General features: G+C 38.6%; 1 protein-coding gene and 1 long non-coding RNA gene across 19 annotated transcripts in view; one reads left to right on the top strand and one right to left on the bottom strand.

Annotated features, from left to right (window-relative positions):
* LOC127638732 (uncharacterized) overlaps positions 1 to 14124 on the top strand; it is an 81408-nt gene that overhangs the window by 62206 nt on the left and 5078 nt on the right. The gene's annotated exons all lie outside the window — the stretch shown is intronic.
* Positions 6051 to 14124, bottom strand: part of LOC127638729 (pleckstrin homology domain-containing family A member 5-like) — a 178852-nt gene continuing 170778 nt past the window's right edge. For 17 of the 18 annotated variants that reach the window (XM_052120402.1, XM_052120410.1, XM_052120403.1 and 14 more), the window contains 6 exons: positions 12049 to 12252; positions 11332 to 11490; positions 9649 to 9791; positions 9414 to 9550; positions 8309 to 8426; positions 6051 to 7156 (listed from right to left, as the gene is read on the bottom strand). In XM_052120402.1, coding sequence (XP_051976362.1) covers positions 8323 to 8426; positions 9414 to 9550; positions 9649 to 9791; positions 11332 to 11490; positions 12049 to 12252 — 747 coding nt within the window. In that variant the 3' untranslated portion in view covers positions 6051 to 7156; positions 8309 to 8322. The remainder of the gene's footprint in view (positions 7157 to 8308; positions 8427 to 9413; positions 9551 to 9648; positions 9792 to 11331; positions 11491 to 12048; positions 12253 to 14124) is intronic. The other variant, XM_052120406.1, reaches the window with a different exon arrangement.

Raw genomic sequence — 14124 nt, 5'->3', positions numbered from 1 at the left:
TCAGCGCTTATTATGAATGTCTCCACGTGCTCGCAACACTTCACAAAGTTTTGAATAGCACGATAGAAATGGGTCAAATGCATTGCGGACTACTTCTGTTTCATTTAGAGACGTTAGTCATTTAAATTACTTGATCACTCATTTACAATCATTTATTTAAAAAGGTCCTCTTCTTTATATAAAACACACTAAAATGATTTATGCATACACGTATACAAGTTAAGTATATACTTGGTTAAAGAAAAAAGACGCACGTGGTTTGAACATTTAAATCTTAGAGGACATTTAACTTTTGCTTTATTTAACTTATTTTAAACAAGAAGCCAACTTTAAAAAAATAAACATGATTTTAAAAATGTATTTGAATTAACTTAATATCATATTTCTTATGGGGAAAAGATAAAATCTTACTACTTCCATGGAAAATTTAGAAGCGTTATTTTGCTTTTTATATGTATTAAAATGTATATCTGCATTATGCACAGGCCTACATTGCTGTATTATACTATAGCAGAACATATGTCATGTACTTTACATATTTTATATTAGTAGGCTAGTAATAACATGTGTGATATGCAAAAACTACAGTGAAAGTGCAAGTTTCGGGTTTGTGCAGGTGGTTTAATGAAAGCTGGTGTACTTTTTCTATAATTCCGGTCTGATTGTTGTGTTTGAAACTATCAACAGACGCTTTTCTCATATTTCACAGGTGGGGGGTTTCCAAACTCAAAACAATTGATGTACATATGAAATGAATTTAGTTCCGAGTATACCAAAAAATTAGTCAGAGTAACCTTTAAACCCTCTCAAATGTCCCCTGCGGGAAAGCACCGCTAGATGGCACCTGTTTCATGATTATAGCATAAAATAGACAAGGGACTCAGAATCAATACAGAGCACACGTTTTACACGAGAAATAAAATGCAAAACGTAGAAGTTATTGTTGTGATTTGGCTATTTTTGTGCCAAAATAACACATCATTAAAACATTTTATTTTTACACTAAAAGGATGTAATTTTTAGTTCTGTTTTCAGAATTTAAAGAAATCATGTATGGTTTCATTAACAATTTGTCCAGCAGATGGCGCAATTAATATTCTCCAGTGCCGTACTGTATTACACCAGCAGATGGCGCAATTAATATTCTCCAGTGCCGTACTGCATTACACCAGCAGATGGCGCAATTAATATTCTCCAGTGCCGTACTGCATTACACCAGCAGATGGCGCAATTAATATTCTCCAGTGCCGTACTGCATTACACCAGCAAATGGCGCAATTAATATTCTCCAGTGCCGTACTGCATTACACCAGCAGATGGCGCAATTAATATTCTCCAGTGCCGTACTGCATTACACCAGCAGATGGCGCAATTAATATTCTCCAGTGCCGTACTGCATTACACCAGCAGATGGCGCAATTAATATTCTCCAGTGCCGTACTGCATTACACCAGCAGATGGCGCAAATAATATTCTCCAGTGCCGTACTGCATTACACCAGCAGATGGCGCAATTAATATTCTCCAGTGCCGTACTGCATTACACCAGCAGATGGCGCAAATAATATTCTCCGGTGCAGTACTGCATTATACCAGCAGATGGTGCTAAAACACTTAAATGCAAAAAGGAAAATAAACCTTTGCTTAATCACAGTGTGCTGTGGATTGCTTAATTTTCCAAATAATCTTTTTCGATCAAAATATCACTTTGATAAAAGTCTATGCTAAATGAGTACATATAACATTAAAGGTACTGAAAGCGATTTTAACAGTTCTAGAAATCAAAGGAACAGTTCACCCAAAATGAAAATTCTCTCATAATTTATTCGCCCTCATGCCATCCTAGATGTGTTTGACTTTCTTTCTTCTGCTGAACACATACAAAACATTTTTTGAAGAATATTTCAGCTCTGTAGGTTCTTACATTGTAATATTGTTTTGTTTTTCAGTTTGAAGAGACTAGTGTGATCATAGAGACAGGTGTAATATTTTATTGCATCCATTTCATTCAAATGTTTTCAGGGAATAGGGGCATTTTCTGCTTGTCATTTCATAAAAAATAAAAACGCAGCAGCTTTTATACAGTGTAAATGCACAAAATGAAGGGAAACACATGATATCTTTAGTCAACTTGTTTGTGTGTGTGTAACACCCCAAAATGCTTTTGTCATCTTGTATTTGGGCTCATACTATGTCCTATATTTGATGTTTTCAGGAGGGGCTGCTCAGTTCTGAAATAAGACAAATCAATCAGGCCTCAGTAAGGGGTGTCAGTCTTCAAAGAGCTTCTGGAATTATATAATCAACGGACACCATGTCTACAACAATGACTGTAATTCTCATTAAGCACAAGAATCAAGTGATTAGCAGTGGACGGCTGGACAGCTGGTGTTCCAGTCCCCTGATCAGTGTGGCTGGATAATTGTGCTCTCGATGAGGTGCCAACACAAGACTAGGGTAGACTGATGACTAATGAAAGGGTCAGATGAATTAGGGACACTTGATTTACTTTGAGGCGACTTAACGTGATTTCAGTGTGATAATATCTCTTACTAACCTTTTCTGTGTAGTTATAACCAATTTTACAACTTTGCCTTTACAAAAAGTGTTTTTATATACAAATGTGCTTTGCCGCAAACTCTTCATTGTTGCCCAAGGTTTGACGCAGGTTCACCTCTAAAAGTGAAGAGTTGCAAACTTCTGGCAATCATTTGTGGTCAAAATTGCACGGGAAAAAAATGAGTGGTAAATTTACCAGATCTCTAGATGTTTTGCAAGGGCCTGGACTTCAAACCATTATAAACCCTGCAATACTTCCATTTAATAACTTCAAAGGAAGGAATATTCTGGGTTCAATACAAGTTACAGGCCCATAGCCAGCCTAGTGGAAAGTGGAATTTTTGCAGTTTTCCCCTCATTTTGTAGGCTATTTAATTACAAAGTTCAAATACTTAATTTTGGTGACTTTGTATGAACTAATTTACTATAATGTTGTCATATTGCTTACCAAGTATAACAACCGTACCCTGTTTTGCCGTCTATTTGAACATATGTTAAATACTCTGCGATAATGACACTACTTCCGCTTTCTCGTCCATCTCTTCTGCTCTTTTCGCGTCATAATCAATATTCAGCTGAATGTCGTTGACCTCACTGATTTAGCGCGGGAAAGTTTGACGTTCGACATTCGGTTTCGCAGATGTAAGGGACCGTCTGAAAACTCCACTCACTACGCTAAAACATAGATGATGTCCACTTATTAATTAAATTCACGTGCAATTTCTATATGAAAAAAGAAAAGAAAGGTAAAATACATTTTCACATTCAGAATGTTCTTATAACTTCCCGGAGGACAGAGAGACATACTACAGGTGATATTATTACAGTATGATTAATTATATAAGTACAGTAATCAATTTTAGAGGATAGGACTTACTACTTAATCACTAAAATAAAAAACTACAGCCTTTAAAATGAGAAATTATAATTTCTAATTAAGAATATTAGTGATTTTGTTTCCTTTAAAATAATTGATTACTATACTTATATAATTGATGATACTGTAATAATTGTACCTGTAGTAAGTTCATATATCCTCTGGGAAGTTACCACAGCCTTTAAAATGAGAAAACATCATTTTGGTGAATTTTAGTAAAATAAAATAATTGATTACTGCACTTACATAATTGATCCTACTGTAATAATCTCACCTGTAGTATGTATTTCTGTACTCTGGGAATTTATAAGAACATTATGAATGTGAAAATGTATTTTACAAGTTATTCATGAAAAAATAAAAAGTATTTTTATACTTTTTTTCACTTGCACATGAATTGTATGAATAAGTAGACGTCTTCTATGTTTTAGCGTAGTGAGTGGAGTTTTCAGACGGTCCCTTACATCTGCAAAACCTACTGTTGAATGTTAAAGGGCAACTAAACCCTAAACCAACTTTTTTTTAGTTAATGATCTGTAAGAATGGGGCTTTATTAGAACTGGTCATTGATTCAAGTAATTTTTTCTACATTTGTGTATAAAGTGTTTTAATTCTACAATATATGGTGTAAAAACGTCTGAGTGCTGCCCTCTTCAGGTTGAACGGTGGCTACTGCAGTTGAATTTTCCTATTGGCTGTTTGCGGTACTTCGTGACGTAAGTGGTGACAGCTGATGTAAGCAGGTTCCAGCTCACCACGCCCTTGGTACGAGCTACCACGCCCATGGTAGTATAAAAACCATCTCGTTTCGTCAAAACCACTGTAGCGAGTCAGGAGTTGGAATTGCAGTATTGAAACGATCAGGATAGAGTATTTTAGCATCTATTTAGCATAGCATTTATATAGTTATTTAGATGATTTTGTGTAGCCTAGGTAGTTAATTAGCATATTTGTTAGTGTAGTATTGTTAGAAGCATAGTTAGTTAGTAGCATAGTATTAGGCCAGTTAGGATAGCTTCAAGTTAGCGTAGATTATCTGTATTTAGTACAGTGGTCAGGATGGTAGGTAGGTGTAATGTTGCTGGTTGCAACAGCACTGCTGGACTGTATTGCTTTCCATATAGACTTGGAAATTAGAGCCAGGGGTTGCACGTCCTTGTTCTGGAAGGCCATGAGTTCTCGCCTAGAGCTGTAGGAGTGTGCAAACTGCATTTTATGCAGGATTGCTTCTCCAACGCAATGGAGGTGGAAATGGGCTTCTCCAAACAGCTCACGCTGAAAAGCTTACGCAGTGCCAAACGCTGCTCCTCCTGCATGGACTCCACCACCTCAGCGGCGCCTTGAGGTGAGTGATCATATATATTTGAATCACAATTTATGGTTAGGCTAAAGTTAATCCTCTGGGGCCGACTAAGCGCTGCGCATGGCGCGGAGTGTTAAACGTATTGCACCCTTATACATTGTATTACGGTATTGACTACCTGTATAGTTTTATTTTGGAGATATGGTTTTGTACATGATGACGTTACGCTTTACGTCACATTCTTCTAAGTTGAGAGAACAGCTAACTGATGTTATGTTCAAGTGAAGCTTGCTAAATAAAAATCCTGCTAAAAGGATAAACATCACTGAACAGCGTTTCGTTTTTCCTGCACGCGAGTGAAGGTGAATGCACGCTCGGATGCTCAACAGGGAGTTAAAACCGCAGTTTGAGCCAGCGGCTCGAATTGATATGGCTCCGGCCCTGTGTCCACAGACAATTCACCCTCCTCCACTTCAAGTGAAGGTGGGGGGAGAAAGGTCCTCGACTTCAAAAGACCGCTCCGTGGCAAAGCTACTTGCGTCACTCTAGTCACTCTCCATTTTAGAGTCTGACAGCAGCTGTCAATTAATCTGTCACTACGGGTCTCAGGTGCACGCCCCCCCCCCGCTCATCCCCGCCCTCGGTTCGTCCCCTCTATCCCCGCTGGGGTCTGCCCACTTTTCGAGCATTTTTCAAATATTGCTAGTGGGTGGAGTCAGACTCTGAGCAGGGGTTTAGTTACCCTTTAAAATAACTTTACCGCGCTCACACATTTTGCTATGAGTGCATGTAACTCCTGTAAAGGAGGATGTTAATAATACCAAAAATCTCAATCGACAGCATTTATTTTTATAAAACTAATTCCTCCTTTTCTTAAAAAAACGAATAAATAAATCGATGTTACAGTGAGGCACAATGGAAGTGAATTGGGTACATTTTTGGCGGGTTTAAAAGGTAGAAATGGCATGAATTCTTCTGTTATAACTTGTGTATTATTTGAGCTGTACAGTTGTTTTAAAATGTTCTAGAACTTGTAGTTTTTGTCAACAACATTAGGTCGTCATGGCAACAAAGTTGCACATTTGCATGTAACTTTATACAGAAAAGATTAAGCAATTTTATCACATTAAAAAGCATATTATTATGTCTTGTGGCTATACTTTTGAAACAAATTGGCCCCATTCACTTCCATTGTAAGTGCCTCATTGTGACCCAGATTTTTAAAGGAGGGATGAGACCAAATTAATTTTGTGTTAATCAACATTGTATCGAACCCAGAATATTACTTTTAATGGTAACGAGGAGGGACATATTTCTATATGTACAACACATAAGAATGTCAACATTTATTTCACATGATATAAAACAGATGAAATATGAACATTTGCATATCAACTCTGAAACATAACCTCTTATGGTTCTCTCTCTGCTCACTGTATGGTTTACATTATATACATCATGAATTTTACAGTTTATACATCCAAAGTTAAACACCAAAACCCTGCTTATTGCTTTTTCTTCTTTTTAATTTCTTTTTAAATGTTTTTTAAAACGGTTACTTCTCATGTGCTATTGTCCACTAAGGTTTGATGCTCAAAAGCGTTCGAGCGCTGTATACTAACGCAAGTCTCTTTAATACTCTTCTTAAAATGGTAATACTCTGTACTCGTCTCTCTATTTAAATATATCTCAGCCATAGAAAAATAAAACGTAAGCTGGAACATTCATGAATGTGTCGGGAAACAGTGTCGTGGGTATTGCAGACTATCCAACATACAGATCATTTACAAATCCATAAAAGTAGAATCCTGTTAGTCGGCAGCAGTACATTGGCACCTTTTGGAAATTGTCCATTGTACATCATTTATACATAAATCGTCTGATATCAACAGAGTAAAAAAGAAACAATGGATGTTGTACAGTGCAAAAGATGAGAGTACTAAAAATCATGTTAACCAACACTGGGTAAAACTGGGAGCGATCGATTAAAATTGATATAAAACAAGCAAACAATGAACTCAACCCTTGAAAATGTGAATAAAATGAACGTGGTGTGTATCAGTGTGTTTATATATATAAGCAAATGTACACCCATAACACCTCAAAACCCCCCACCATTACCCAAACACAATGAACTAAAACAGAATAAAACTCTGTGATCTAAAATATGAATCATTAAAATGAAATAAGTAGTAATATAAATAATAAACACCATCAATGGATCAATTTCCATTGGACTCCTTCGCGGTCATTGGCAAATGGGAGCGTGGTTGAACTAAGGCCTGGAGGTTGGCGTCTGTGTTGGTCAGATGATGCAGAAGTAGGCAATACTTCCTGTCTGGTTTAAGTAGGGACATATTTGGCTCACTGATGGAACGTCCCCTCAAATGCTGCTGTTTATTGAAGACAGTGGAGGAGCTGTGCGGGATAAAAAAAAGATATATATTTTACACACTTCAGAATGAACTCTCTAAGACTTAAATCTTTATGAAAGGGCATGCATAAAGGGGTCAAATAAAGTATTTGGACACTTAAAAATTTAGAAACATATCTGCATAAGATAACGACATAATTAAGAGGCACGTGCAAACAAATGCTGCTCAACCCGGAACGTTGCTTTTACTATGAACATGTTCCACTAACGTTTGATAAGCAGAAAGTGTCCAAATGTCAAGTTTTTTTTAAACTGAGCCAGTAAAATGTACTATGTCATTGCCTCATGTAACAATGTCATGGAACTATGGGTGCTGAGATGAATTGCTCTTAATTACTTTAATTAGAGACGGTTTATGCGTGCTGGGACTCTAGGAAGCTAATTGCAGCTTAATTTGTGAGAATCCTTAAGTTTCGTTGGAGAAGGTATAGATTACTGCATTCACACACACACACACACACACACACACGTTGGTCTACCTATCATTATGAGGACTTTCCATAGACATAATGACTTTTATACTGTACAAACTATAGATTCTATCCTCTAAACCTAACACAACCCCTAAACCTAACCCTCACAGAAAACTTTCTGCATGTTTACTTTTACAATAAAACATTGTTTAATATGATTTTTAAGCGATTTAAATTATGGGGACACTAGAGATGTCCTCATAAATCACATTTATAGCATAATACCCTTGTAATTACCAGTTTGTAACTTAAAAAATTGTCCTCATAAATCACATAAAACACACACACACACACACACACACACACACACACACACACACACACACACACACACACACACACACACACACACACACACACACACTATTTATAATGCATTTAACATCCTGATCATTGGTGCCAAACTGGGAAAAACTTGGAATAAAATTTACAGACTCATTTTTATGAGCAATATCATGAAGAAAAATCTAAAAAAGCCATTATAAACTGGGCAAAGCACTCTCATTTACCGAGACGACCATTTAAAATGCATCAGTGGCACTGCAGTTGGAGTTTCTAAAACGCAAGGTCTGCTTTTTGTTGGAAAAAAACAGCCAACATTAACAAATGCAGAGGCAGTTTATTCTGTTTGATAATGAGGCAGGTTTATTATGTGTTTCTTACTCTTCTGTCTCCGCTCACACACACATGAAGTGCGATCCGTCCGTCAGCTGTGGGGGGGAAGGTGGAGGCGGGGGAGAGGAGGAGCTTGGAGATTGGGGTGGAGTTGACAGACTGTTCACTGTACGAGTCACAACGCATGCCCGCAAACAGACAAACAAACAGGGTTAATAACACAGACACATTCAACAACGGACCCAAAATGAACACTTGCCTGTGGCGTGGGCAGGTAAATAAAATGTTACTGAGCACTAGGTCTGCAATAGTGTTGGGGTGGAATGTAACGTGATGTTGGTGCAGCTATCATTATGAGGACTCTCCATAGACATATTTATTTTTATACTGTATGAACTATAGATGCAATCCCCTAAACCCAACCAAAACTTTCTGCATTTTCACATTCAAAAAAACCAAAATAGCTTTATTGTAGTTATAGCTCATTTAGGCCTATCGCGATTCTTAAATATCCATCTGATCACAATTATTTGATCTAACCGATTATTGGGCATTCAAATTCCAATCACATTTTAATGGATAAATAAGGGAATTTTAAGTGAATATCCTGTTTAAATGCCAAGAAAGCCACGTTTGTGTGTCATTCAGTTGAACAGATAGTCACTAAGTTGCCAGAAAAAGTGTATTTAGAAAATATTATGTTTTGTTTTCTCCTAAATGTAACGTGGTTAAAATCTCTGCCGTGTCCACCGAAAGTAAATATGAATAATTAAAAATCACAAATTATAAATATACTAAAATATACTAGAAATTCCCATGTATACGTTTTCTTTTTTGTGCGAGAGATACGATGACCTGTATTGTTTGCTGCATTTATAACAGGCACAAAAAGCTAATGACATTGTCATTGGTACAAAACTCTGCAAAAAGTGGTTCATTTTGGAAGCTGCACTGAACACACAGATACACTGCAATGGGTTTAGTAAGATGTAAGTGGTACAAGCATCAGGTGCACAGAGTATGTAGTAGAAGGTTCACAGAAAACACTTTCCTTCCAATCCTAATTGTTTGATTAGAGTTGAATGGAGTGTGATGACTCTTTCATTCAGGATTAAAGATCTGATCTCAGCTTCAATCCAGTTCATCTGCTCACCTGACATCAGTGGGTTGTGTTTGTTATTGGTCAGCTCATAAGAGACGTCCTGTTCTTGACTAGAAGGCTTCTCATCTTCCTCATCCTCTTCTTCGTTTTCCTCTGTGCCCACACGAACCATGACAGCCTTCTGCAAGCTGAAACACGCAGCAGAGCACGGTGGGAACTTGCGTTAGAAAGCGAGAAATTAAGCAACATTCAGGTACACAGCATAAAGCATTAGGAAGAACTGTACCTGTTTTGAGTGGCCAGACTTCTACGGAATTCCATTGGATCCATCCGTTTAGGATCCATTTCCTCGTTCAGAAATGGTTTAGGACTAATCCTCTTAGAAAGAGATGCTTTGATTGACTCTGATCGAGAGACTGGCTGTTTCTCCTGTAAAGAGAAAAAGAGTTGACAGAAATTAAAGATACTAGACTTTTACACTTTCTGAAAAAAATCTGAGTAGATTTTGCCTGTGGACAACTCGCTGCTATGATGCTAGCATGTGGGTTAAAATGCTGTCTAGATAGACAGTTCACTAGGTGTTGGAACAGAGTTTATTTCAATCTTTCTGTCTGTTTCACTGTAAGGTCTGTGAAACTTTCAAACTGTCATGGCCCCTATCATTTTGGGTTTTTGTGTGACAGGACTGTGACATTATCGTCCTTTGTCTGTCTTGTGTTTTGTTTTCTGTCTCTGTGTGAGAGCACTGATTCGATTGTTATTTTCCTGCCGTGCGCTCCTCTGTTGGTCTCATGTTTCATGTTCAGAGCATGGTGTGTGGATCCTGACTTGCCTGTCTGGTTCGGTTTCGGTTGGTGTCGGGATCTGGACACTCATGCTCCTTGTTCTGTCTGTTATTGGCTTGAGAGTGCAATGTACTTATATCACCTTGGAGGCATGCACTCACGCCAATCTCTTCGGTCTGTCTTGTTTCATGTCCGGAGCATGGTGTCTGGATCCTGATTTCCCTGTAGTGTTCCGCTTCGGTCTGTGTCAGGATCCGGACACTCATGCTCCACGTTCTGTCTGTTATCGACGTGAGTGCATTGTGCCTATGCCATCTTGGCGGCGTGCACTCACATCAATAATTGATGTCTCTCTCTCTCGTGAACATGGGTGCACCTCGCGTTGCGCACGCGGGTCACGAGCAGTCTTCACGTTGTGCTGAGGTTCAGTCACTTTGGTCTGAGGTGACGGGTTTGTGTGTGGCCGGACTCTTGCACAGATGTCCTATCTTGTTCTGTTATGTGCATCATGTGGCGTTTGCCTCACGATGTACGTCCAGGCTTTGTATAGTGTGGGAATGCATGACATCATTTGTTTGGTGTTGCTACGCATTCTCTCGTCATGTCTCTCAGTTGGCATGAGCGTATATTGCCTTATTGTCTTGAAGATGTGCGCTCATGCCTTTCGGGTGTTGTGTGTCTTGTGAGAGTATGTGGCTTTGTTTTGATTTTGTATTGCCGCATGTCTCTAGTATTGTGTCATACCCCGCCTCCTTGTTTGCCTCTTAGTCACACCTGCCCTGTCTGTTAACCTGTTTGATTTCTCTCCCTATTTTAGTCTCCTCGTGTGTGCTGTCCAGTGCCAGTTAGTTTTGTTTTGAATCTCATTTCTGTTCTGTTTCCATTTACCTTATCTAGTCTGTCAGTTCCGGTCAGTCCTGGTCCCTATTCATCCACCCCAGCCCTACTCCATTCTGTTCTACGTTGGACATAGTGTTTTTCCCTGACGGGATAATTTATGTTGGTTTTTGTTTATTTTTATATGAATAAATCCCCTTATTTTTCACTCTGTGTTTGGGTCCTGAGCCTCTGTTAATTCTCTGACACAAATCTCAAGCTTTTATAAACTTTCAGGACAGGTTTTTTCAAGCCAACATCAAAGTTTGTTTTCTTTTCCAAATTTAGCTATCTAGTTTTGTTATGACCTCATTCTCCAGGTTGTCACACCCCTGCTCCACATCTTCAGTATCTTTGCAGTTCTGTTCTGTATCAGTCAGCTTCGTCATCAGCTCTCGATCCCCTGGTGACAGGTCTCTGCTGTCGTGCTTTTCATCTGGAGAGATCACAGGGCTCTTCTTACGCACCTAGTGGAACAAAAACTTGCGGTAACAACCCACAGATCTGGGTGATAGAGCAAAAATACGGTATGGGTGTCATTCCACCTTGGGCACGTTTAGCACAGTGGACTTCTAGAAAGTAAAGTCTCGTTAAAACATTTCACACACTGTAATTTTTTTGTTTGTCAATTAACAATTGGGGCACCGTATCCTGGCTGACCCTGCGCTCTGACCCCCAGATTAGCTGGGATATGCGAAAAAAAGAATTTCACTGTATATGTGCAAATGTAACATGTGTGACAAAAATAAAGGCTTCTTCTAACAATGTCCAACAGTGTGTGTACATGCATCACAGGAGATTTATATAATTTTTCTGAAGTCCTGAAGATTCCCACCACAGTGTAATTTCCAGCACATCTCAAATTCTGCATTGTGTTTAAAAGAATTCTGTGCTGGAAATGATGCTGATAAAAATTACTTAATTTAATAGTTTTTTTTTTTTATATATATATAAATAAAAATTGTATTTTCCATTGTTCGAGAAACAGATGGTCCCGCCCAAACTCACCCCGCTGATGTTAGTACCTGTAGGGTGTAGTACGGGCTGTCTTTAGTGAAGGAGAGACTGCGAGACAGCGAGCCGTCCTCACGCCTCCGCTCACGTAGTGCCCCCTGCTGGTGCCGTCTGATTCGCTCCATTTGCTCCTCGATGCTCATGCGTGTTCGACCGACCTCTATGGCACTGCTCACTTGATCCACCGCACTGCGTGGACGGTCATGCTGGTGAGACTAAACAAATATACACTCTCACTGGCCTTTGGGTTGCATTGAGAAATGTTCAGTGTGTTCGGAAAGTAAGTAGTATGCAGTATATTGCACAGCATGTGAATTACCCTATGCATTGCATACCCTTCCTTTGCCACAATGTGCAGCACACAATGCAATGCACTTGATTTTACTTTCACACTGCAAAATCTTTTGAGTATTTTTGTCTTATTTTCTGGTAAACATATCAAAGCTTCGTTAAACCAAGACCAAATTACTTGAGATGCAGAATTTACTACAGGGTGGCGCAAACAATATGGGGCCACTATGTTTGATTGCTCATATCTTAAAAATGCATAAAGATGTTGGCACGTTTTCTACGACTTCTATGACGTCACTGTGACATCGTGAGCAACAACTTGCTAAAAATAAATAAAGTAAATAATTTAGCTAAGTTTTCAATGGCAGCAAATTTAGGTGCTTCGCTTTCACCATGTGGCCCAACGATTTATTTATTTGTAGCAAGTTGTTGCTCACAATGATATCACAGTGACGCCATTTTGTGGTTCACAAAAAGTGGTAGAAGTATGGCAAAAATAGAGCAAAAGCCATTATGTATTTTTAAGATGTTTTATTTTTTTGGGCCACCCTGTAATGTGCACATATTAAGTGTTGTTTTCAAATAAATCTAACAAAAGTTTGAGGGGTTTATGCTTAAAACAAGAACAAACTTCCTGGCCAAAAAAAAAGAAAGAAACAATTGTTTATATTTAAATAACGGTTATGATCTGGGGTTGCTTCAACTGGTCAGGTTGAGGCTCAGCAACATTATGCGGCAATTAAATAAGTCAGCTGACTACCTGAATGTACTGAATGACCAAGTTATCCCATCAATGTATTTTTTCTTCCATGACGGCACAGGCATATTCCAGGATGACAATAGCATGATTCATAGGCCTCAAATTTTGAACGGGTGGTTCAGGGAGCATGAGGAATCACTTATACACATGAATTGGCCACCACAGAGTCCTGACCATAACCCAATTGAAAGACTCTCCCATCATCAATATAAGACCTTGGCCCAAAATTAAAGCAACTCTGGATGGAAATAATGTTGTTATGTTGCATAAGGTTGTCAAAACAATGCCAAGACAAATCCGTGCCGTAATCAAAGCTAAAGGCGGTATTGACGATGGAAGAGTCAAACCACTCCGTAAAGTCTTCCTCAGCACATACCAAATAATATGCCCATGCCATAAAGTCCAGATACAAGTTGAAACATTTGTGTAAAAAAATAAAAAATAAAAAGACAAAAAAGGCAAAAAATAAAACCGACTGAAGACTGGAATTACTGAAATTTTCGACTGAAGACTGGAATTACTGTTAATGTTGCTGCTTCATTATCCAGTAAAATAGTTGATAATAAAGTGATCTGTAATAAGCTATACATTTATACTGAAATATGTGTATTTAGAGGTTTGTGTTTCTGTACATATTAAAGAGCACACCCAATTAGTTCCACACAATAATGTAAAGATATTCTAAACTGATTTAGCAAAAAACAACTCTGGTATCAGATCGGGAATCGGCCGATACTGAGATTTCCGATATCGGAAGGGAAAATTGATAGCGGTGCATCCCTACTTACAGTTAACCACACTGGAAATGGAAGGTCAAGTCGAGTGCATTGCATTATGAGATACAGTCTCTCTCTCTCGCGCGCACTCTCGCTCTCACACGCTCTCACACGCACACGCGCGCGCGCGCGCGCACACACACACACACACACACACACACACACTCTCTGTGTTCTGTTGCATACTGTACATGTTGGCAAATGTAGTAGGTTGTCCTTGTGTACTCTGTATGAGTATGATAGTACGCAATTGATATACT

This window comes from Xyrauchen texanus, chromosome 47 (genome assembly GCF_025860055.1).
Source record: "Xyrauchen texanus isolate HMW12.3.18 chromosome 47, RBS_HiC_50CHRs, whole genome shotgun sequence".
NCBI lineage: Eukaryota > Metazoa > Chordata > Actinopteri > Cypriniformes > Catostomidae > Xyrauchen > Xyrauchen texanus.
Note: the sequence above shows the minus strand (reverse complement) of the source record. Positions and strands in the feature narration are given on the sequence as shown.